The sequence below is a fragment of the Lepidochelys kempii genome, chromosome 2 (genome assembly GCF_965140285.1).
Source record: "Lepidochelys kempii isolate rLepKem1 chromosome 2, rLepKem1.hap1, whole genome shotgun sequence".
Taxonomy (NCBI): Eukaryota; Metazoa; Chordata; order Testudines; family Cheloniidae; genus Lepidochelys; species Lepidochelys kempii.
Window position 1 is genome coordinate 110,011,512 of NC_136381.1, and position 26,685 is coordinate 110,038,196.

The following is a 26,685-nucleotide window of genomic DNA, read 5'->3' on the forward strand; positions in this document are numbered from 1 at the left end:
TCTACTGGATGACCTTGGGCAAATCACTTCCCCTTTCTATACCCTACTTTCCCCATCTGTAAAATGGGGATAATACTGACTCCTTTGTAAAAACACTTTGAGATCTACCTATGGAGAGTACTATAGAAGAGCTAAGTATTACTATGTTAGTCTTTTCATTAAGTATTTTACTGGAATTGAGAGATTATCAATCAGTCTTTTAAAGAAAGTGTGTGCAGTTGCTGTAAGACTGGTGGTGGTAAAATAATCACATTTCAAAGGTAGGTGGCATATATACTGACCCATAGTCTTCTAGCTTCAGTTGCAATTTTACCCATGTATCATAATTAAAATATCGATGTTTTCAAAAACAGATTTAAGCCAACATGTCCAAAGTTGGATATTTATATTTATGCATCTAAGCTAAACTGGCCTAATTTCTAAATGTGTAGAATAGCTCGAGTTCTGGTTGAAAATTGATGGTCCCTGCAGATGCTCAGCAATTTTGAAAATTGGCCACTTTCATGTAGATGCCTAAATATGGGTTTGAAAAACTTCACCTGATATTTCAAAAAATTGTAGGAGACCCTTATACAAAATAACTAAAGAAAACTATGGCAAAATGTTTAATAGTTGTACAATTTAAGTTATGCTATTAGGATACAAAGAGATATTGTATTAAGTAGTAGTAGCTGGAAATCATTACACTAAAAGGGTGAAATCCTGGTCCCAATGAAGTCTGTGGGAAAAGTCCCCCTCACTTCAGTAGGGCCAGGATTTCATTCCAGATATATGATCAGATTCCAGCTCTAAGAATGGCACACATATCAAACATGTTAAAAGTGTTAAGATTTAAAAGTTCTTTCTACATCTGAAGAGAGTGGGCAATAGTATTTTTCAAGATTATGCTAATTATGCTTTGAAATCAGCCATCACAAGGTTCCTAATTAGTGAGCAACATTAGGGCACATAAGTCACTTACATGAATTGCCTTATTCCTCTCTTTGTTCCAGGAATGCAAGAGAGTGTGGGGAAAAATACTACTCTCTCTAACACACTGGTAGTGACACTGACTTTAGTGGGACAATTTGAGTCATGGATTTTCTGGTTAGTTCTCTCCAAAACATAGGGTGCTGTAGCACTGAGCCAGATACTCAGCTTCCTCCTCATTAAAGGGGAGCTTTGCCACTGAATGTAGGACCAAGCCCTTAAGCATTTAAACTTTAAAAACAGATGGGAAAAGGGGGTTTAATAACTTTAAACACTTTTTATAGTCAACTCAAAAATAGCGTTGGTGTTAAATATTGAAGATATATTAACTAATGATTTAGGGGAATTAAAAATGACCCATTTTTTAAAACTTGAACTCAGTGAATGGTACTCTCCCCTACTGATCCACAATGTTAAAAGGAGACATTCTGATCTGTCAGGTTAACTTAAAAGTAGACATTTTTGAAAGATACCTAAATAAGCAGTCATCAGCCACATTAAACAATGTTTAGGTACATCTATTCTGCATTTGGTCAGAGGACTGACACTTAAGATTTCCCCCACCCCACATTTGGGGCTCATAACACCATTCAACCTGAACTCATTTTAGTCTTAAAGTGTCTCTATAAATATGTTACATGTAGACCCATGATCTTCAAGTCCCCCAGCAGGATTTTTCAGACACAATCAAAATAACTATCAGTAAGAGAGGTGAAAAACATCTAGGCCATCTAACATGTATCTGTGAATTAGGAATTAGAAGCAAAAGGAAAATCTAAAACCCCATCTAAAAGCACTGGACAAAAACCTGTTATCATAAACACTGGTGGTAAATTCAGAGAAATTCCTCTTCAATGGAGATATTGTGGATCCCCACTGATGTACCTGAAAGTAAATTTTGGCTCAGTGTGTAGAACGTCAGGAAGACCACTTGTCTACATCACTCCTCTCAACAATGTTTTACTCTCATTGTGCTAAAGAAAAGTTTATTTGGATAATTTACCATTTGAGTATAAGGAATCACATCTTCTCTTGTCCCTGCAGTGTCAAAAATCTGACTCCCTAGAACACACCCAACAGATTGATTTCACAAATGTTAAAATATAACCTTTTTAAAAAATGTATGAGATGCTGGGCCCACTGAAATATATAAAAGTTTTGACACTGATTTCATTAGAGCTATGATTTCACCCCATGTTTTTACTTATGTTACAAATAAAATCTTCGGTTTTTAAAGGTGGCATTTAAAAACATCTAAATGTACTTTTCACCACACTAAGGGCTTGGCTACACTTGCAGATGTAGAGTGCTGGGCGTTAAACTAGCCTTTGGACACCACAGCAGGGAAAACGCTGCTGTGTGTTTACTTTTTCTCAGATTGGAGGTTGAAGTTAATCAATTTCACTTTCTCAGGCACTAACTCTAACTCAGCATTGCCATGTGTTTGAGTTGCAAAAAGTTGGGGTTTAGTTTGTTTTCATTGGATTTTTTTAAAAATCCAAACAGTTATATTGAGCTTAGATTTTCTTTAAAAGCTTGTTCTTATAAAACCTAAATGTGGGTCAAATTTGGTTTGATAATCTCTTTAAAATCATTAAAATCTTAGCTTTATTATTTACACTACCTTAAAAATTTAAGGCTTAACAACTCTGGCACTGAAGGCACTATACAAATAATAATTATGTCTTTCCAATCAAATTCTCTATTTTAATTTTTTTTGTTTCTTTTAAAATTAAAAAACTGCTCCACATCCTCTCACCACTGCAAACTTTCCCTTTTTTCTGGCTTCTGTGAAATAATGAGATGCAATCAGGGAGGCTGGTGACAGGGCAGCAGGTACAGCAAGATGTTGGTGGAGAAATTGTTGAGAAGATTATTATTCCTAGCAGGCACCAAAATAGTTCTCCCATCAGATAGGCAGAAAAACATCAGGGAGTTCATGGGATGTTGTGCCCCAGATACAGGACATGAGGGCAATCTGGACTCTTGACTCCCAGTGTCTCTTGTGTGTACCTTTTTGTCCTGGAGTGGTATACTATCTTCCCTGTCAGGAGAAGATGGGTGACTGGCATCTGAATTTACTACCAGTAGCAAAAGTAGAAATTTAAAGGATTTCTTATGGCAGCCATGTTTGATGGAGAAATATAAACAGGTATTATGCCAGGAACCAAGCACTGTATCAGCCTGGATCTCACTCAGCTTCCCTCTGCCACTTCCCTCCTCATCCACAACTGCATTCCTGACATTTGTTCCTCTTCAGTGCAGGTCCTGCTTCCAATCAGCCTAACACTTTTAGAAGTCGTTCTTCCTGTTCCTCCAGAGTTTTTCCAAACACAGTCACATCATCCAAATAAATAAACTAATACTTGTAATAGGTTCATGTCTCCCACAACTTTTCTCTATAAGACAGTGGCATGTGGTAGGCACTCCAGATATTCCTGGGGGCATGTGTCCAAACAGAAACCTAAAGGGCAGAGAATGTGGTTTTCTCTCTATCATCTTGTCTCAGGGGGATGAGGGAATATGCACATCAAAGATTCACCATCAAGAACCACTGGCTCCCTAGCAAACAGTTCAAGGCATAGAGTCATGGTGCACTCATCAATCACAGCGCATCTACTTAAGGTAGAGTAGTCTATAATCATCCTTATTTTCCCATTTCTCTTCTGGACCAGCACAATCAGCACATGGACTATGTGGTTTACAAGCAGTGCATGACACCGCGCAGCATCACCTCAAAGAGCGCAATCTTCCTAGAGGGCTCCAAGGGCTCGTGAATCTTGCAGTCTGATGTTATCACAGAACCCTGAGATGGGTGGGCCCTCCAGAGGTCGTCAAGTCTGGTCCTCCGCTTCCTTGGTGCGTCTCCCATGCCACCCGGGGAGCAAGAGCACCTGGGAGCTTTCACCTTTCCTCAAGCAGAAGATCCTTCCACTCCTCAGACACTAAGGAGCCCCCAAAGTCAAACCCTGCACGATCCATGAGTGGGGGGCCTGGGGCTTCACGGGGGGACTTTCCGCCTAGGAGAGGTCTGCTCTCCGCTGTCTTCTCCAGGCGCCCCCAGCCACTGCTCTGCTCTGCCACCCTCTGGTCCCACCTCCCCCATTCACCCCGCCGAGCTGCTTATCCCCCTTGGTCCGCACCTCGCCCCCGCTCCCCGCCGCACACCCGCCACGCCGCTTTCCACGCCCTGTTTCACCCGCCCCGGCGGCTGCGCGCGCAGCGCTCGGCTCCCTCCCACCTCGCCCTGCGCGCGCGCCACAGGGGCAAAGTACGGGCAGGCAGCTCTTTGCGATGGCGCTGTTCCCTCTGCGCATGCGCTGAGGGGTCCGGGGCGGGGGGGGGGTACCGCACAGCACTCGGGGCGCGAAGGATATACGCATACCTAGGCGGCGGCGGGGTTACCCTGGGACACTCCTTTCCCCTCCCCCTGCCTCGAGGACACTCGGCTGTTTCCGTGTCTTTCCGGAACAACCTCTCTCCCCCCCCCCTCCCCCGCGTTAACCCGCCCGTCTCCTAGGCGGCTGCGGTCTGTTCGGCGAGGCAGCCGCTGGCCGTTGTGGGCGGAAGATGGCGGTCGGGACGGGGAGGCGGCAGCCGCAGCCGCGGCGCAGGGGAGCGGAGCGGCGGGAGCTGTTATGCAAACGAGGCTAGAGGCGGACAGACGCGGAGTCAGACAGGCAGAGGCCGCCCGGGGCTGCTCGGCCGCCGCTCCCGCTCCCCTTCCCCCCTCCCCGCACTGGGGATGGACCTTGGGGCTGCGCCTCGCCGCGGGCAGCGCGGGGCTGGCAGCGACCCGTCCCTGTGAGCGGCCCCCGGGCAGCAGCGGCGGCAGCGCGGAGGGAGCTGGGCGCCGCCGGGGAAGATGTCGGAGATCAAGGTGAAGGTGGCCGTCAGGGTCCGGCCCATGAACCGCAGAGGTAAACCGAGCCGCCGGCTGCCCGCGGGGAGCGCCCGCCGGCCCCCCCCCCCCGGCTGGGCACCCCCCCCGCTGCTTCTCCCCACCGTGGCTGAGCGGGCGCACCTCCGCCCCAGCGCCCGAAGGCGGGTGGGGGTCGGGGGGGGGTTGTCAGCGCTCACGGACCCCACAACAATCAATGAGCAAAAGGTCACCCTTCAGGGGTGCGGCTGAAGCGTCCCTTGTCACAGCCGCTGCTCCCGCGGGGGCGGACCCTGCTTTTTCAGACCACTTTGAGCACTCTCCTATCTCTCTTCCCCCCCCCCCCCCCCCCGGTGCACACACCTTCCCTCAGCTGGTGGAGGTCCAGGGTGAGCCTGCGACTCCCCCATCTTCTCCGCAGGGCTGCCTGGAGAACCTCCTCCTAAGGAGGGCAGTTCTCCAAACAGCCCTGGGGATTAGCTAGGGGAGCTTCAGGCTCTGGGGAGAAATATCAAACTCTCTTCCCCCCACACACATACCCCAGTAGTAGTGTGGGGGTAAGGGTTGTTCGGCAAGTAGCTCTGGGGAGACGTTGGGGGAAGCCCAGTTTGGCGGGATGGAGAGGGGTGCACGTGGGTCCCTTCTGTGCACGAGGGGCTATTCTGATAGGTAAAGCCGTCTGGCATGTTCTCTTCTAGAGTTGGAGTTGAACAGCAAATGTATTGTGGAGATGCAAGGGAATCAGACTGTGCTGCACCCTCCCCCTTCAAACATCAAACAGGGAGATAACAGGTACAAATAAAATATCCCTATCCTGAAATCCCTGCCCCACCCTGTCTACTTTGGATTAAGCATGGGCTCAAACAATGAGTTGTTTGTGTGCTTTTTTTAAGAGACAAGCAGCATCTTAATGTTGCCTCCGCTACTTTTGGAAGCTCTTTTAAAAAAAAGTCCAGTAGCCTGATTCTCCTTTCACTTGCAGCTGTGTAAGATGCCAATAACATCAATGAAGTTTTATCAGTGGGAGATCAGAATCAGACCCCAAGTTTCTCTATCCACACCCTGTTAGAGGATTTAGGGGTAATAGCATTACTCTGTTAGAGGCAAAAGATCATTAGTAGTTTCATATATGTTTAAAGATTATTGCTTTCATCAACTGTTAGATGAGATTGATTAGTGGTGGGATGCAAGAAACTGAAAAGTCCATAATATTTTTGGCAGTTTCATTAAGGAGATTCTGTTCACGAGTTGCTGTAACCTTCAGTTTTGATTTGTGGGAACAAAAGTTGTGTCCTGGATTTTAGATGTTGGGGGAGGGATTTTTCAGGGCTGTATTTACCAGATTGCAACATATTTGCATTTGAAAAGTTGTGACGGCTGGATCCCTTATTAATTCTGTGGTGTTCTGTGAAGCAGTGTAAGAGAGTGCACTAAAATAATTTGGAAATCTGGCACTTACTTGTGAAGTCCCTGTAAAGAATACTTTTGGAAATCATCCAAAATACCAATGCACCAGATTGTAAAAATAGAGCAGAGCAGGAAAAGATCTGCCCCCCCACACCCCATTTAGGTGGGGGCATGAGGAGGAGAGCATTGTGTACTGATCTGTTCAGTTACCTGTTAAATGATCTCTGTACTTGGTGCTCTGAATATATTTTTTGCTTAAGAGCAGAACGTTAAGCAAATAATCAGTTATGGCCATTTTCCCATAAGACTGCTTGCACATCTCATAGGCATGGTTTTGTGAAGAAACAGAACTCACTGCATATGTCCATCTGAATTATTTGAGTTGGTGCTTTTTTGGTAGACATTTTACACTTTCATGATGCTTTACATCTTAAAAATTCTGATACTTCGTATGAGGGTCCACTTACACTAATCCAACTGCAGAATTGGGATGTAATAAATTTTGTGTTCAAGTTTAGCTTTATGCCATTAATCCTTTTGATAACAGTGTAAGGAAGGCCCATCTTGTGGTTTACGCACTGTTTTGGAACTGGGAAGATCTGGGTTCATTTCCTGGTTCTTTGCCAGACTTTCTGTGCAACCTTGGCAGAGTCATGTAATCTCTCTGTGCCTTGGTTCCCATCTGTAAAATGGGAATAATAAATGTTGTCTTGGTCTCTTATTTACTTATTTACTGTTTCTTACTATGTGTGTGTATAGTGCCTAGCACAGTGAAACCCTGATCTTGATTGGAGCCAATGTTCTAAAATGTGTAGGCTTGACGGAACTTTGGTACTGTAAATTTATTCTCCATACGTATTTCATGATTTTGTACAAAACTAAAGGAAGAAATAAACTGAATATAGTTCTGAAAAAAAGGAAACAAATGTACAAATATACCAGAGTAGAATCAAAGTTTTAGAAATAAATGTTCAAATAAATAAAAAGTCTACAGTAAAAAAAAAAAAAAAAAACCTGAAAAAACTGTTTCTAAATTACTGGTAATTAACTTAAGGTGGGAATGTTACCCTCTTTGTGAAAATTGTTGCAGATATTTGGGAAGAAGTTACAATGCTACTGTAATATAAGACCACATGTGGTTTGTCTGTATGGGTTTTTTTCTTGCTTTATCGTCTGTTATGTATAGAAATATCTATCCCTTTTTGACCTTGCTTGAATTAGGACCCAATTCTGTCTTGATAACCACATGTGCAGACCCTTGCAGCAGCATGGAATCCCACTGGCATAAATAGGGTTCTTCAACAAACATGGATCTGCCCACCTGTAGCTCAGTGCAGCTTTGGGGTCTTAGTTTATTGTTAATATTTAATTTAGTAGTTTTCTTTGCAAAACTGTGTCTGATTTAGTGCATTGGAAATATCCCTGAAGTGTGTAATGTGCAATGGACTGTGATCAGTTAATATTGATCATTTTTGTTTTGGTCTAAATAAAATTGTAATTCACTGTCTTCCAAATCTGGAATTTATGTATAGCTTTTTCCTGAAGCTTGTTGGATCCTCCTGATGTTTAGCAGAACCACTTAAAATCCGTTAATTTAATATTAAATTATTGGATCATATGGTTTTTTCCCCTCATCTGAATAGTCAATACTGTTGGTACTGGAGGAATTCTTTATATTTTTATGCATTTCCAAAGACATTGTCGATATTAATTTAATCTGAATCATTGCAACAGTGCTGCTTGTATTTGGATTAATTTCATAGCAGAGATAAAGGCACCAAATGGGATTGGGTTTTCTTTGTGTAGCTTGGTTTCATATTTCTGTTACACTATTGCTATAAAGAAAGATCTATTTCCGAATTAGAATTTCACTCGTTGGATTACTGGTTGATCGTTTTACCATTACTTTTGTTTGTAGTTGCATATTAAAGATGAAAAGCTAAATGTCTTACCAAAGTTAACTTTTATGTGGAACGCCTGGGGCACTGGGTGGGGCCTAATTTTGTCATGTTTGCTGGATAGTTCGTTGTGGTGTATGTATTCCCTTTGAGTTCAGTAGGACTACTTTTTACTCATTGTGAGTAAGCACAGCTCAACTGGGCCTGAAGTGTGTGTAATCATTTTCTTTTAATCAGAGTTGTCCATACTTGTGAGAGAAGAGGAGGGGAGAGGCAGTTGAGATAATGTAGGAAATAGTGTTTTAAAAATTTATATTGTTGTGCTGTCATTTAAGCTGGCAAATGTAATATTGGAAAAAATGCTTTATAGTTAAATGAAAGTAAAAGTTTATACTGTGATTCATAATAAGAGCAAGTGGCTTCTACTAAAGGAAGCAGGCAGGCTTGGCTTCCATAATTGCTTTTTCTTAATGGAATTAAGGCCAAGAAATCAGTGATGGCAAAATAGGTTTCAGGACCTCCTAGAGCTGAAGTTTAAAATGCACAGAACAGATTGTGTAAAACAAAATGATCAGACAGAACTTTCGTACACATTTATAATTAAACATGCTGGTACTCATTTCTAGAAGATTAGCTTTTGGGAAACAGTTCTCAGGTGATGAACAGTGGAGCTGTACAAACTTGTCTGTTTCATAAGGGTGGTTGGTTTTATTTTGGAATTATATCTAACGAATATGTCAGCAGAGTTTTTTTAATTTTGTAAACTTTCGGCTTAATCTTCACAAGGGTAGGATTTTTGTGGTTTACACAGGTGAGTAAATATTTTCCCCATTTTACAGGTGAGGATAACAAGGCAGTAGTTGTGACTTGCCTAAGATCACAGTGAGACAGCGGCAGAGTAGTGGGGTAGATCCAACATTTCCTGACTCCAGGTCCCTTGCTCTAACCACCACGTCACATTGCCTTTTAAAAAATTTAATCACAAAAGACACCTCAGTCTAAATTACTTCATTTAGAGAACTGTCCAAAGCAGGCTAGCCTACCTGCCCCCACAAACATATGATTTTCTAATTTTGTATTCAGCAAGGACATCAAAACCTAGAAGAAGTTAACCAACTGCATTTTAGTCTCATTGAGCTAGGGAGAGCTTATTTGGTTCAGTTTTTGACTCGCATCAGGAAGTGAATGTAAAAAGGAACCATTTAACAGGCATCAGTTGCACTCCCTTTAATGTTGGGAAGAACATTGGAATTGGGATCTTTTAGCAGGAAGATCAGGCCTAAGTGTAATTAGTAATAGCTGTAATTGTTTCTTTCTCTTTAACTGATAGCCATACTTTTTTGTGGATGGAGAACAAATCAGGAATACCTTTTGTCTTTCCTCTACGCACAGGCAAGATTACTTGTCCATCTTCAGTTGGAGGAAGGAAATCAGATTCCCTACTAAACTCTTCTCTCTGTATTACTAACGATATGAAACACTGTAGCTCAACTAATATTTTGTTAGAAATGGATATTGCCTTTCAGAATTTATAAGCATATTCTGTTACTTTATATCTTCCTAACTAGTTCCATCCTGTTGCCTGAAATAAATGCTGCAATAGCCAGTCGAAGTACCGAGTGATCAGAGACAATTAGGAAATGGAATAAACGTTTCTGAACATGTTGAAAACATTTTGTTTCTGGGTATTTTTGATGAAATTTTTGTCTTGCCTCTGAAATTTTCCAGCTCATTTTGGGAGTATTATAAGCTACTGCTTTGCATTTAGAACTGCTATCCCATTGTAAAGTAATGTAAAATGGACTTTCCTGGAGTTTCCTTTGCATTTGTGCTAGGGTTCTGCTTGCTAATTGGAATAGACTCATCCCTCCCTCCCCATCACTGCCAGTTTCTTTTCTAAAGAATATGAATTTCGAAAAGCAAATCCTGTTTTGATTTCCCTAATGACTCTAGTAGTACACACACTAATCCTCTGTCCTCTTTTTTTATTTACTAAATTATCTGCATCTTGACTAAAATAAGTGAGGAACTAGGGAACCTGCAGAACTGAAATATTCCTATATAACTGCAGAATCTAGGACTGAAACCAGGGAGATTTGTTGGGAAATTTATTACATTAAAGCATATTCTTGTGCAAATTTATCTTTATTCAAATACTTTCTTTCCAACTTAAGTAAAAGGTTATTAGCATGTGAAACTGAACTTAAATATACTATTTAGATTAGAAAGTGTCCTGGAATTCTTTTTACAGACATCTTAACCTTTTCTGCATGCATTTTGTAAGGTTTCTTATGAATAAACCATCTGCTCTGCCTACTCCCTTGACCTCTTTGTGTTACTTACCAGTTTTTATCAATGGTTAAATCCTGAAAGCATTACTTGAGCAAAACTTTTATTGTAATTGTAGATTGATAAGAGCTATAGAATAATACTGGGTGGTATTTTGTAATGTTTCCTGGCTCCTCTTTAGGAGTTTTGTAGGCCTCTCTGCTTTTTTTAAATGACTGCTTATTACCTTCGAGTCACTAATTTCCTAGCTAGTTAATATTTAAAAACCAATTATTCCATACATTTCTTTCCTAAACAATAATTCTGCTTTTCTTTCTGCTCCTTCCTGTTTCCAGAGGAGGGGGAGATCATGAATCTGTATAAACTTCAGTGGTTGTAGTTTGTTTTGATTTACCACTATTTGGAGCATCAGAGGAGACTGGGAGGAGAAGGTCACTGCTCTGGGGAGTTTGTGTGTGTTGTAACAGTCACTGCTTTAAACTGAAACTTGTCAGAAAGGAGTGTCAAGTGAAATGAGACAGCTGCTAACTCTCCACATGTCTGAAGGAATTATCAACCAGATAGAGGCTTGGATGCATGTGCTCTAAATAATCACCTGCCTGAGGTAGTGGATAGAATAACAGTGACCACTGCCTTTTGTCTATAGGAAATTGTAAAAGTAATCTGACTTTGACCTCTCATAAATTAGTTTTCCTGTTATGCCTCAGTGTTCAGGTTGTGAACTACTAGCTTTGAATCCTCTTCCAAGAAGAGGTGCAGTCGCTTTATGGAATATATATATATGAGGTGGGAAATTGCATTTCAGAACTGTTTCAGCAGCATTTCACTTAGTTTCCTACCTGAATCATGACTAGGTCCTGTTCCAGAAGACTGCTGTTGTCAAATTACACATCATTAAAAATCCTAGAGTTCAGGTTATGGCTATGTGGCAATGCTGTTTCTGAGGTGGCCTGAAGCAGGGTGAATGGGGAAAACTATTGTTCTTTTAATAAGTTTAAAATCCAGACAGCTAGAAGTACCTTGTGCTTGGGTCTATAAATGGCACTGCTGGAGGAAGCTCATGTTAGAGGCTCTTGGAATTATAAGCAAACTTTTCTGAATAGAAGAAATAGTTTGGCTGCATATCGGAACAAGAACAGAAAAGAAGCATTTGAGGGGAAAAAGGATAACCGGTCTTGGTGTTGTCTTGAATGGTTGTTCCCAGTTTTCCAGCCTTCCTTTATATGACCATTGGTGGAAAATTTATAAAGTGAGAGGTCAAAAAAGATGAACGAGTCAAAAGTTTCTCTTGCAGATCTATCATAAAATGTTAGGAACACCCCAGACAATGAAATTTTGAAGTAGTTTGTTAAAGAGATTAGCAACCCTGTAGACATACTTAAATCCTGTGGTTGGTCTGAATGATTATTTTTACAAAGCTGATTATTTTAGCCATATAAATGTTTGTTTTGAGATTAGGATTACTGCTGAATTTTCCTGCTTTAAGAAATGAAATACATATTTTTAAAAGACCTGTAATTTAAAAATAGAGTAATTTTTTTTCTTTCCTAGGTAAAAGTTGATAAGTAGAGGTAGCCTCATTGGTTGCCCTGTCAGTGAGCCTTGCATTTTATGCTTAAAGGTGAGCGAGTAGCTCAAGCTCTCTGCTTATTTGTCCCCTGCCTCTCTGAGCCTGTTAATGGAAGTAATTAGTGCCAGTAATACTGAATAACTAATCACTGCAGGAATGCTGTACAGGCACTATAAAATAACTGAATATTTTTTCTGATCATGCGATTCCTTGTCCTTGTATGTGGGTGTGATTACAGGCTTCAGAATATGATGTCTCTATAGCAAATACAGAACTACAGTATAGTGAAAGACACAATTGTACGCATTCATTAAGCGTGTGAAAGATTAAAGCCAGGGCTGCCGCCGTACAACAATCTGTGCCCTCGTTGGTCAGCTGGGAGTGAACTTGGGACCTCCAGGACAAAAGCACAGGCCTATACCATGTTAACTAAAGGAGTAACTCCATTAGCTGATAGCAGCAGTAATATCTCTTACCCTCTACATAGATTTCAGAGTAACAGCCGTGTTAGTCTGTATTCGCAAAAAGAAAAGGAGTACTTGTGGCATCTTAGAGACTAACCAATTTATTTGAGCATAAGCTTTTGTGAGCTATAGCTCGCTTCATTGCGTCTGATGAAGTGAGCTGTAACTCACGAAAGCTTATGCTCAAATAAATTGGTTAGTCTCTAAGGTGCCACAAGTACTCCTTTTCTTTTTGCCTCTACATAGAGGGAGTAATCAGTAGAAGTAAATAAGATTCACTTAGCCAGCGTGTTAGACATCATACTGTCAGAGGAAGCTTGTCCTGAGAGCCTGAGGTCTACAGACCTTCAAATCCACTTACAACTTTAGGGACCCCTCCATCGATTGTTGGTGGGTATTGAATTGGGAACTCTTACTGCCAAAAGCACAGGCCTTTACCACTGAATGACTCGAGGAATTAATGAGTTAAGGAGAGAGATGGTGCTAACAAACAGCTTGACGATTGAGCATACAGTAACTGATCAGCGCAAAGGAGTGAGAGAAGCCTGTGCTGGAGAACTATTAGTGGGACTTCTTACACAAGCAGACATATTCTGTATTTCCAGTGCTCGAGAGGGTGCTCCTTTATTCCAGTTCCATTTGGAAGGCAAATGAACCCCCTTCCAATACTGTAGGCCTGGTTCAACTTCGCTAATTCACCTCTCAGTAATTTTGACTCTTGCTATTCTGGTAGGTTTTTTTTTTTCCCCCCATTTAAAACTTGAATATTAAAAACGTAAATATATCTTGATGGAACTTCCTGTTAATTTGATAACAAACATATTATGAGCCAATAAATTCACTTGTAATCAGCCTTAGACTTTTTTCAGCCTGTAATACTGAATGGGACAATAATGATAATTGTTATATAATTAATAATGATATATTGATGGCTTGTGAGGTATACTAGGAGTTAATCTGAAGCTACTGGCTTCACACAGTCACTAACAACTTTTCATCACTATTAAGCTGACTTGGATTTGAACTAATGATCTAGAGATATGGCGTTTATACAGTACTAGTTGAATTGTAATAGGACAAAGATTAATTCCTAACTTCTTTTGAGTGAAGGTAAATCAAACCTTGAAAGTTATTTAAATGGAGTTCTTTTCATTCAGCAATAGTACTGAGCACTTTCTCTTAAAGACTTCTCAAAGCACTTTATAAACATTAATTAATTAAGCCAGTTGCTTTGGCTGGAATTTTATCTATGTGCACATGTATTCAGAAAAACATTTTTTGAAAATATATTGAATATGCATAATTTCTTTTAATGTAGCGCCTTTCAAAGTAAACATTTACAGCATATAAATGATAGTATATGAACAGTTGCTTTAAAAATCTGTTGCTGTAGGTTGAGTATTTTAATATAATGTATACAAAAATACAACCTTCTCTGTGTGTGTGTCTGTATGCGCACACGCAGATATAGGTTCTGTATGTGTGTGTGTGTGTGTGTATGTGTATATATATATATATATATATATATATATATATATATATATATATATATATATATATATATATGTACGCGCGAACATATATAAAAATAAAAAACATGGGTGAACATAGTTTATTGGACAGGTAAGAAACTCCTCTAGAAACTTTAGTTCAAGTAGAATGAAGTAATTACACACTATCGTTTTTTTGGGTGCTTAAGTTTTCTTTTGGTGTCACTAGGTTTTTTTTTTTTTTTTTGTTCTGATACATAAACACAAACTTGGATTAAGTGATATTCAAAAGCATCCACTGAAATCAGACACTTTCCCCTCTCCAACTTCTTCATAATTCTGAATAGATTCCTGACATATTTGAGATCTGTTTTATCTGCATGTAGATATGTAAACTAATCTATTTTGCTTAGTATTATGCTGATGAATTGCTGCTGCGTGTCACGTCTTTGAATGAGTAGATAAAGCTTGTGGTTTCATGGATTATCTTTCTGTAGTAATTTAAGAGCAGTGTTTTGCTTTCCATTTTTCCTTCTATTTTTGGAGTCAAAGTGAAATCCTGCACAACATGGTTGATACCCACTTCCTAAAATGAAGCTTACCTTTCAAAATTACTGGGGGGAGGAAATAGCTCACTAGTTCTTAACCTGTGAAGTAAACATTGTTAGACTTAATGTGCATTGACTTGTATCAGATAAATACTCAGTGATAATCTTTGAAATATTCTTTTTTAATTTAGATTTATTTTGGAGAGATTTAGTTGCCTGCAATTAAAAGTGCAACTTTTATGTGGAAATATACTATTTGATTTATTTTACTTCATTTTTCTAAAACACAGTACTTTAATTGATCTTTGTTTTCCCTATGTTTTGCACTCTTTGAGCCCAAATCTTTTGGATTCTGAGCTTTTCATGAACTGTGTTGGTATGCATTGCTATACTCCCTATTGTGCACATGACTGTAAATGAAAAATTATTTCCCCCAAGATTACATGGCAATATAGCTATGTACTAGTATCACTTTGCCTGAATACTAATCCTTTAAAATGATATCCAGTTGTTAATTGAAGACCTACATTTTTGTTTTTAAATAATAAAATACTCAATTAAAAGAGACTTGGACAAATACCAGAAACATTTACTTTCCAAAACCTGACAAAATTCAATTAATGAATTCACTGACTAGCATATTTTTACAGCCAGAGGAACTAAGTCTGACCTTCTGCAAAACACAGATCATAGTTTTACCCATGAAATTAGCTAGCACTATGTTTTACATTTCGTAAACTGTTCTACAGTGAGGATAAAATGTGACTTCATACCATCTCTTGGACCTTCCTTTGCTGGAAAGCCTTTTTTGTTTAAGATGATAAACTGTATTTGAGAATAGAAGGTATGGTAGCTATATGTTGCAATGTTCCTTTATAAAAGGTGATTTCATGAGTGTTCTCTCTCCTTTTAAAAAGTTGTGTAATATGGCTTAATTGGCCTTTAAGCATTTCATTGTTGTGAGTAAAGATTTCAGCTTCCTCTTGACAGTTTAGCTTTTAGATAACTGCCTTAATTTATACATTAAGTGAGTTAGGGTAATTATGAAGATAGAAAAGTTCTTTTAGACTATAGAGTCTATCACCTTTCCTAAATTCTCTGCAAGTGCAGTTCCTTTATGGGAGTATAGGAGTGTATTAAACTTATACAACATTTGATCTTGGCCACCATGAGGAATGTAATTGTTAATTTTCAAAGTTTATGCCAAACAGTCTCTGCGAAAGCTGTCAGTTTTTTGCAAGTGCAAGTTAGGCTTTGTCTACACTGGCAAGTGAAAGGCAAAACTTCCGTCCTTCAGAGGTGTTTAAAAAAAAAAAAAAAAGACGCACAGGAAGACAAAAGTTTTGCCGACAACAAGCGCTGATGTGAACAGCTCTTTGTCGGCAGGAGCGCTCTCCTGCTGGCAAAGAGCTACACTGCATATCTTTTAGCGGCACTGCTGTAGTGGCACAGCCGTGTTGCTAAAAGCTGCATAGTGTGGACACAGCTTCAGTCTTACCAAAAGCACTTTAAACTGACCTGTTATGTCCCCTCAAGAAGATAGATGCCTTAAAGTTTTCATAGGGTTTTACAATTTTGAGAACTAAGTTTTTACACTTAAACTCTAACAGATCAGTATTTTCAACCATGCCCTATTTCCTCTGAGTTAATTGAGGCCCCACAAGTGACTGTTGCTTCCCTGCTCACTTTTGCTCAAAAATGGAATGTAAACGTAAGACCTCTCTGCAGAATAGAATTTGAAATAGGATGTTATCCTAGAGCATAACTTATGTTGCCAGTTGCTTCTGATTTCCTCGCTTACCTTGCACAAATGCTCCCAAGTAAACTATATTCCTACCATCTATTTGGCTCCTTCTGTTAAGAAAAATGACTTTGAATACAAATTTTAGGAATTTTTTGTTACCTCTTATTTTTAAATTCTTATCTATTTAGGTTTTAAATTTAAAGGAATGCTGTTGTACTTTCGTTCCAAATATTAATGTTTGTGTGAATATTTTTAAAAAACCTAATAACAAATGTATTTTTGAACTTGAATGGAAAATTTGTTTTGGATTTAAATGTAACCTTACTGTTGTTGCTACCCAAACATTGCAATATTGGGTTAACTGGAAGAAACAGTGGAACTGCATATAAACGAGTTAATACACCTCCTCTATTTTTCATTGTCCAAACTGAGTGAAATGCAAAAAGTTAAAAGCACAATCAGTAAAAAGTAAATTGGACACAAGTCTGTCTATGAAGAACCCCTTACAGGACTCAGAGCATTATTTCTATTTTCTAAATTGTTAGTGCTAGCATTTTTCTTGAAATCACCATGATCAACACAGGTTGTTCTTGATTTAATAGTAATTTTAAGTGAATAATAACACTTGATGCATGTGTTATACATATTTTATATCCCATTGCAAAGTTGTTGTTTTGGAATATTAATTTCCTATTAAGACAACTTACTTTTAGGGATCATGATATGTCTTTGCTTCTGAAAGTTTTAAAAAATTAAACTAAATGTAAACCAAGCATGTTCAAATAACTCATATAGAATTATAAAAAAAACTGACCAATGAAAATAGGTGCTGAGATGTAGTGATATCCTCTATTTAATGTGGCCGACAGTATCTGACAGTAGGAGTTTTCTTTTCAGGGTGATTTAAAAATAAAAATGTGGCTCATAATAGTTACATGGTGAACTACCTAAATATAGCCTTATTTCTGTTATTTGAAGAATATTTATAGGGCACTCTTGCAGTTTTTAAAAATCAAATCAGATCAAATCAATTAATGTGATTTATTTCTATGCTTGTGGCCTGGTTTCTTTTGTGGAAATGTTGCCTAAAGGATATATGTTTGATTGTAATAATGGCCTGTATAACAGCCTCTCTAATTCTGCATCATCTGATGGTATTTTCTATGGCAAGTATGATGATTCTGTGCCAAATTGTTACGTAGTTTGTGGCGTTTCATGATGTTGACTACATTCTGCATTACTTCTATACCCCAAACTCTTGTTTTCTTCGTACAGAGCCTTGTGTATGCGAGAAATACAGGATTAGTTCCACTGCATGGCTACACATAAGTGCGGCCTGAAAAATGCTAGAGATTTTGAAAATATCTTCTCTTTGTTTACTTGTGTGTCCCCCAAACCATAGCCATTTAACATCAAGTACATCACCTACTTGCTTTAACATCAACAGAATGTTTGCACTTTGTCTCACCCCCTTTATTTAATTTCCTTCAAAGGAGGTGGATGGCTCTGGCATCCAAAAATGTGCCTGCTTCTGTTTTAAGTAACAATGGATTTTAATTTCGGATTAATCTTGTTGACTGAAAAGTTTCTAAATTGCTTGTCTTCCATTGGAAGTTGGGAGGATACACATTTATTTTAAAGACTGAAACACACTGTTTAACTTTTGCCCTTCTCCTGGTCTTGTCCTTTTTTAGCCCCCCTTTTACACATAGCTTTCTTCCTTCTGACCCTTTGCCACACTCTTCCTTGTGCTTTTGAAGATGCTATTTAACTCCTATTATGAAATCTCCAAAAATGTCAGTTTGGGAACGTTAAGGGAAGAGATTAAGTACTGCTGGCAATTCTTAGTGCTCTTCCTTTGTGGATTGTAAATTGATAACCTGGAAGCTTTTGATTTAAAGTAGTCTCTAGTGCAGTCAGTGTAACAGGCATGTGCCTGTTGCCTTAGCCAAGTTGTTCTGTCATGCTAGTAACTCACCTGAAACCACTTTCTGACTCTTTCTTTCCTATCCTCAACTTTGCACACTAACTGAAAATTTCTCTACTGCTGGGAAGCTGGTCACGGCTGTCAACCATATATCATTGTAAGATGAACCTTTCAGTGGTCGGCTAGCCTATTGTTTGTTGTGTCTTCTATTGAAGATAAAAGTATAACTTTGTTTTCAAATGCCATTGCGTACATGTGTAAAATAACATTATATGAGAGTGTCAGCTTTTGAAGAGAGAAAACTATAAGCTGATTTTAAAAAAGTGATGAGAATATCTAGGTAGATTTCAAAAATCCTCCTCTTTCCACACATGTAGGGTGTGGTTGCTTGTGCCATTGTGGAAAGATCAAAACAGTGACTTTCTTCATGTCTTTAGAATTACTGAAAATTATGAACTCTGAATAGAAGGGTCCGTGTAGATTGAGATATCTTTTGAGTGAAGGGTTGGTTACTGACTACATTGCTGACTGCTTTTTGTTCATGTTTAAAATGTTACCTTCATTTTAAAAAAAATGAAATGTTAAGCTCTACAGCATGTCAATTATTTTAAATCAAGCTCTGGAATAATTCAGTGTTCTCTACTTGCCACTGTTTTAAAAATGCATTTAATTTAGTCATTTTCCCCCAGTTTTTTTTATATAACATTCCACATTTGTCACAATACATAGCAAGTAAATCAAAATGTGCTCTAGCAAATAAATAAATAGAGATATTTTGAAAACAGATACACTAAAGTGCTTGACTGGCTTGTAAAAGTATGTCAAACTTCTGCTTCTGAGTGAAAGCATTATAGAATTTAGGCCTGATCTCAGGGTGGATTGATTTAAATGAAGGTGATTTAAATCAGCATGTAAATCAAGTGGAAAGCCTTGGTTTTAAATAATTGATTTTAATTAACTTTTCCATTTGAACTCCAGTTATTTTCTAAAGAGAGGTGCATTCTCATTGGTTGACATAACCATTCAACATGTTGATTTACAACTAAATAGAGCCTTTACCCTAGATTTGGTACATCTTTATGCTACTTAGGAAGGTACATTTATTGAAACAATTTATATAGTTAATATTCAGATTCTTCTTAAGTGTACATTTTTAGTACATTAGAAAATGGTGAATGATATTGCTTATTTACTAGATCGGGGTTCTCAACCTTTTTCTTTCAGGGGCCCCCCCCCATGCTATAAAAACTCCACATCCCACCTGTTTCACAACAACTGTTTTCTACATATAAAAGCTAGGGCTGGCATTAAGGGGTAGCAAGCAGGGCAATTGCCCAGGGCACCCCACGAAGCTAAGTTGATCAGGCTTCTGCTTCAGCCCCAGGTGGTGGGCTCGGGGCCCTGGGCTTCAGCCCTGCACAGCAGGGCTTAGGCTTTCTGCCCTGGGCCCCAGAGAGTCTAAAACTGGTTCTGCTTGGCGGACCCCCTGAAACCTGTTCCTGGGCCCCTGGACCCCTGTTTGAGAACTACTGCATTAGATAAAGGTACTGGGCAGATCAGTGTTTTTCCATAATCTGGACAGTAGGTTTCCATTGCGGGTAAGATGACCGGGCCGGGCCACCTGTCACTAATTTAGTGGGACAGTCCCAAAATGTACATTTCAAGTCCTGGTCCCAGACTGAATGACTCTGGGACAGCATTTGTCCTGGATTCCCTGTGGCACTGCTTTGTACCTGCCTGAGGCTCTGAAGTGGTGCCAGGCTCTGACTTCGCCATGAGGCCCCGCCCCCTGCTCCTCCTCCTGTCAATGACCCCGCCTCTGAGGCTTATAGTTAAGGCTGTGAGTCTGTCACGGAAGTCATGCCCAATGGAAGCTTCGGCAGCCGTTGCTTGTGGCGGAAGGAGCAGAGCCCCTGCCTCCGCCGCCGAGGAGATGCAGGGACAACTAATTAGGTAGGAAGCCCTGCCAACCCCTCTATCACCAGCATCGGTCCCAGACTGTGCGCTGCAGCCTGACACCTCTGCCTCCTCAGCACCAGCAGAGGTCCTGGGCCACCTCCCCCACCACCCGCAATGCCCCGGACCACTCCTCCCTGCCCAAGTTTTAGTCAAGGTGCGTATTTTTGGGTGAATTTTTGTTTACAGCCCGTGACCTGTCTATGACTTTATTAAAAAAAAAATACCCATGACTAAAATGTAGCCTTACTTATAGTACCTGGTATTCGTCATCGTTGTCTGCGATCCCTTGAGGTCAAGGATGATCTGTTTCACACGTTTGACTTTTTTTGAGTTCTTCGGTGACTGAGGAGTCCATCATTGAGCCCCAGGCTTGTTGGCAGACATTGCAGATGATGATAGAAGTCAGGGTTGGGCCACGATTGCTGCATGACAGTCTATCCTTTCTTTTCTGGTGTTTTTTTGTGACCAGGGCAAGGATATTTTCCTCAAAAGTGGATGTTCCTTCTCTGACAAGTCTTTGCCAGTTATCACTATCCTGGGCTACTGTCTCCCAGTGTGTGGTGTTGATGCTACATCTCTTGATGTTTATCTTGAGGATGTATTTTAAAGCATTTCTTTTGGCTTCCCCATTTCCTTTCTCCTTTGGTGAGTTTGGTGTACAGCAATTGTTTTGGTAAGCGTACATCAGACTTGCACACACAGTGCCAGCTCCACCTCAGCAAGTGATGGATAATCAGGGCCTTATCGCAGAAGATGTTGGCCTCTGTGAGGACACTGAGATTAATGCGGTGATCCTCTCACTTTGTTGAGGATCGTTCGAAGAAAGTGCAGGTGCTTGCATTCCATGTTTTTCAGGTGTTTTCTATAGGTCACCCAAGTCTCACAAGCATAGAGGAGAGTTGGGATTACCTCTGCTTTATAAACTAAGTCTAGTGTGTGTTCTGGTGTTTTGATTGTTGAGCACCTGGTGAGGGTCTGCCGAAGTCAAGGCTGGCCCAGGGGATTCTGTACTCAATCTCAACGTCTGTGTCTGCCCTCTGTGAGAGATGGCTGCCAAAATAGGCCAAGTATTCCACATTTTCCGGTTCTCTGTCAGTGTCTATCTTCCTTGCTGGGATTCATGACTGACTGGGAGCTGGCTGGTGGAGAACTTTTGTTTTGCCAATGTTCAGAGTTAGCCCTAGGCTTTTGTAAGTTTCAGAGAAGCAATTAAGGGCTGTTTGTAGATCCTCCTTTGAGTGTGCATCTACACCACAATCATCTGCATGCTAGAGTTTGGTTAGTGTTGCCGGTATTACTTTAGTTCTGGCACGGAGACAAAGTTTTTGAAGAGGTTGCCATCAGTCCGATATTGGATTCTAATGTCTTTTGGTAGACTGTCTTGGGTTAACATTTTCATAGCTGCTAAGAAAATGGAGAGAAAAGGGTAGGTATCAGTACACAACCTTGTTTTACGCTGGTTGGGATGACAAAAGGTTCAGAGGTAGAGCCACTGCACAGGATGGAAGCAGTCATCTGGTCATGGAAGAGTCTTACAATGGTGATGGATTTGCTTGGGCAGCCAAACTTTGACATGATTTTCAACAGAGCCTCACAGTTGACAGTCGAAGGCTTTGGTCAGATTGATAAAGGCCATACATAGTTCCTGGTGTTGTACCTGGTATATTCTCCCTGTGAAGGTATTTATACGCCATAATCAAGATACCTTTCAGTTTTCTTTTTGACAAACTGAACAGATTGGTCTCTTTTAGTATAAGGCATTTTCCCCTCATGAATCTTTTCTGCACTCTTCAGTTTTTCAGCATCATTTTTAAAATGGATCGGTCTCATCAATGCCATACACAGGGGGTAAACTTAACCCTGTAATCCTACTCACTAGGATTTGTTGTTTATATATTCTGGGATTGCACTGGCCCCTTTTTGTGACAGCATCACACTGGAAGATCTTATTCCGTTGCTAGTCCACTATGACTCCTAAATTTATTGGCTGCAATACAGTCTCCCATTCTGTAGATACAATCTGCCTTCTTTGTTCCTAGCTAAATAACCTTGCATTTGTTCGTACAGAGGATTGAGCGCTTTGGCTGTTAGGCCAAAGTAATTTGACCCATGTTCAACTTCAAAAAATTTAATAGTACATTGATCCTCATGTTTGGATTGATTATATGCAATAAATTCTTTAAAATAAACAATGCAATGGGATTTAAGAATATAAAGATACTGATTCAAACTTTTACCGTTAAATTATTACTGCCTTTGAATGTTTCTTGTTCATCTTCATGTACCAGCCCAAAGAAATAAGTTGGAACAAACAAACCCATCAGATGAGGACAGAAAAAAAAACCTTGTGATGTCACCCATCCTTTTCCCCTTCATAGGCGCTTGCTAGTTTTCACTCCCAAATGTGTATTCTTTAGAAGATGGAAGATGTAACATTTTACTGGTATCCAGAAGTTATCTGTTTAACCATCTTAGGGGATGTTTTAGGCCAGGTTTAATTTCTTTCCCTACTTCATTCTGGGTTTCAGATAAATTCTGGATCAAATAAATAGGGTTAGTAATTCAATTGCGTATCAGTAGTTCCCATTAGGAAAGTGGTTCTCAATCGATTTACCGTTGTGGGCTGCGTCCAATACTACTAGTATAGCCTTGAGGATGTCACATAGGCCGCAGTTCTGTGGTGACTGGGCCGCAGGTTGAGAACCACTGCATTAGTTATTCCCCCTTCAATACATAACATAGGACATTAGCAAATTTTTACAGCGTGGTTGCAAGCTGTGATTTCCTTGTAAATTTTTCTTGATGACCCCAAGGAAGCACTGATTCTATGGAAAATCCTCATCAAAGAAGTAAAAGGAGGTGACTGAGTGTCAGTGTGTTAGCTGGCAGTTCCATTCATGTTTGGCCTTGTGCATAGGATTCAAACTTGCATATTACACTTGGAATCAGCATCCATGGTCTTCCTACTTGAGTGTGATGGACAAAGCCAAGCAAAGTGGGATTCTGTGCATCTTGTGCAAAAGAGTAGGTGTGGCCAAAGCTAGATCAATATGGGGAAGTATTTCACTTATTTGTGTGAAGTCTGGCTTGGTGCTAGAGCCTCAAGAAGAGGCTCTAAAAAGGCTTTTTAGGCTGGATAGTGCAGTCTGAGCTACTCCTGTCATCCTGGCTTTCATGGCAACTTCAGAGGATTGTGGAAAGAAAAAGTACATTCTTTTATTGCTATCCTAGTGGAGTCTGACTACTGGATTAGTTGTTTGTGCACAAATTTTGCTTTCATAGGTACAGAATGCATCAGTTCCCATTCTAAGAAAAGATGTTTCATGATAATGGCTGCACATATCTTTTTCTAATAGTTTTAAATCTAGAAACTGTATCTTCCTTTCTGAAGGCAGATTCTGGCTTCATTTACTAGCTTGCCCTGTTTATTAAAACCAAAGACTACTTGGAAGAGAATTTAAAGTGCTAAAACTAATGAGAATAGCATGTGTTAGGGTGTGCCATTTGCATGTTTCTCTTTACAGTAGAACAGAGATGTAAAATTAATATTGAGCTGTGTGATTACAATTGGTGTATGTGTTAACAGAATGAAAATCTATAAGCTGTGTGTTCTACAGCAGTAACAATCACTCTTTGAAACATGCAGAATACGGTAGAAAATAAGGGTCAGATGACGTCCGTTTTTATTAAAAGATAAAATCAATATCACTTGTTTTCTGTTAAGTCTTCAAAATTGCTTTAGTTACCCATTCAGTGAAAGCAATGAGTAAAAAATCCAGAAAATTGTGATAAGCTGAATGTTTTCGACTACTCGAGGGCCAAATCTTGCAGAGTTCACTTCAGGCTGTGGGATTTTTCTGTTGGCATACAGGTCTGGCTAATGTTGTAGTAATTTAATACTGAGGGAGTGCTTTGGGCAGTTACCCGATAAGGGGAGCTGCTGTCAATAGGCTATGTATAGCTGTTGGCTTCCCCCTCCCTCCCCAATATTACTGTGTATTTTCCAAGAACAAATCCAAAAGGCTCTAAGGTGCCACAAGTACTCCTGTTCGTTTTTTTTTTTTTTAGTAAGAACTCAGTCCTGCAAAGTGCTGAGTGCTTCTTTGAAGGTGCTAATCACTCTCAATTTCCACTGAAGTCATGTCTGACTTTATGGAACTAACTGGCTCCAGGGAGGGCTAGGTCTGACCTTCCCTTCTTTGCTGCAGAGTCTATGAAGTGAGAGGGAGGTGAGAGGGGAAATTTTGTGCACTGTGAATGGTACAGAGGAATCCTGTCCTCTTTGAAAAGAAAAAGCTAAAGAGCAGAGCTAAAAATAAAATAAAAATAAAAGAGCTAAAATTTGAGATGGGTGTATACAGTAAAAAGCACTACTCACTGTGAGTATACTCTGCCATTTTTTTTTTCAAGCTTACGTTTGACATTCCTGAGCCTCTTATTGGAGGTGGCCGCTTTTCTGAATAGCTGTCATTTGTGAAGCTAACAATACGTGAACTCACTGTAAGAGATTGACCAATTCTGCTACCCTTATTGATATTGAGTACTATTCAGATACAGCTCAGTGGGACTAGTCCTGCATACATCTTTGCAGAGTGGGGCCTACGGTTTTACTGAAAGTGAGCTGGGCTGAGAGAACTGCACTCCGAATTAGTGTACATCTTACTTTAATAATAATAACAATTAATAATATAATAAAATTAATAGTAGGGTGGATACAAATCATTGATTTTAAAAAAATTAAAAAATCTAATTTTTAATTTAAATTGGATTTTTTAAAATTTTCCCCTCAAAAAGCATATTTAAAGATAGTTTTAATTAAGATACATTATAGCTCAAAGATATCTCATCCTGGAATAGGGATTATAAATTTTAATTCTATAGTATGAGACCATATATTCATGTAATGTTTAAGAAAAGTTTTGTAAATGAGTTCCAATAGTTCATGGATTAGGGACCGAATTTTATGGGGTTCAAGGGGCTTCTGTATAGATTATTTAGGTTAATCTTTCTCTCAGTGCTCAGTCTAGAAGATACCATCAGAGTTGTTTAGTTTTGCAGTTCTCAAACTGTGGATTTGTGTCTCCAGAGATAACATGCTTGTTAACAGCAAAAATTAAAAATAAATAAATATATATATATATATATATGGAGAGAGAGAGAGAGAGGTGAGAAATTTGTGTACACAGAGTCAATCCCTTACCTCTCGCTAAAAGTGCAAAGTTTCAAAAAGTTCAATGAACAGAAGATTGTTGGGGGTGGAATAGATCTGGACAAGGAGAAGAAGTCTGGAGACAAATGTGAGAAGGGAGGGACAGGCAATAGAAACAAAAGTGAAACTGTTTGAGCAGCATATTCTAGAAGTCTTGAGGTCTTTCTGAGTGTAGACTTCATTGATTTGAGATCTACCATAGCATTCTATGTCAGCAAGTTAAAGAAGTATGGACTGGATGAATGCACTATAAGGTGGGTAGAAAATTGGCTAGATTGTTGGGCTCAACGGGTAATGATCAATGGCTCCATGTCTAGTTGGCAGCCAGTATCAAGCGGAGTCCCCCAAGGGTCTGTCCTGGGGCCGGTTTTGTTCAATATCTTCATTAATGATCTGGAGGATGGTGTGGATTGCACCCTCAGCAAGTTTGCGGATTACACTAAACTGGGAGGATTGGTAGATACGCTGGAGGGTAGGGATAGGATACAAAGGGACCTAGACAAATTGGAGGATTGGGCCAAAAGAAATCTGATGAGGTTCAACAAGGACAAGTGCAGAGTCCTGCACTTAGGACGGAAGAATCCAATGCACCGCTACAGACTAGGGACCGAATGGCTAGGCAGCAGTTCTGCAGAAAAGGACCTAGGAGTTACAGTGGACGAGAAGCTGGATATGAGTCAACAGTGTGCCCTTGTTGCTAAGAAGGCCAATGGCATTTTGGGATGTATAAGTAGGGGCATTGCCAGCAGATCGAGGGACGTGATCGTTCCCCTCTATTCGACATTGGTGAGGCCTCATCTGGAGTACTGTGTCCCGTTTTGGGCCCCACACTACAAGAAGGATTTGGAAAAATTGGAGAGAGTCCAGCGAAGGGCAACAAAAATGATTAGGGGACTGGAACACATGACTTACGAGGAGAGGCTGAGGGAACTGGGATTGTTTAGTCTGCAGAAGAGAAGAATGAGGGGAGATTTGATAGCTGCTTTCAACTACCTGAAAGGTGGTTCCAAAGAGGATGGATCTAGACTATTCTCAGTGGTAGCGGATGACAGGACAAGGAGTAATGGTCTCAAGTTGCAGTGGGGGAGATTTAGGTTGGATATTAGGAAAAATTTTTCCCTAGGAGGGTGGTGAAACACTAGAATGCGTTACCTAGGGAGGTGGTGGAATCTCCTTCCTTAGAAGTTTTTAAGGTCAGGCTTGACAAAGCCCTGGCTGGGATGATTTAATTGGGGATCGGTCCTGCTTTGAGCAGGGGGTTGGACTAGATGACCTCCTGAGGTCCCTTCCAACCCTGATATTCTATGATTCTCTCACTAGAAGGGAAAACC

General features: G+C 40.0%; 1 protein-coding gene across 5 annotated transcripts in view; it reads left to right on the forward strand.

Annotated features, from left to right (window-relative positions):
• Positions 1 to 4,281: 4,281 nt before the first annotated feature.
• KIF13A (kinesin family member 13A) overlaps positions 4,282 to 26,685 on the forward strand; it is a 203,793-nt gene continuing 181,389 nt past the window's right edge. For 3 of the 5 annotated variants that reach the window (XM_073331926.2, XM_073331924.2, XM_073331929.2), the window contains exons 1-2: positions 4,283 to 4,889; positions 5,548 to 5,641. In XM_073331926.2, the coding sequence (XP_073188027.1) occupies positions 4,835 to 4,889; positions 5,548 to 5,641 (149 nt within the window). In that variant the 5' untranslated portion in view covers positions 4,283 to 4,834. Of the gene's footprint in view, positions 4,890 to 5,547; positions 5,642 to 26,685 lie in introns of all 5 variants that reach the window. The other 2 variants (XM_073331923.2, XM_073331925.2) reach the window with 1 other exon arrangement.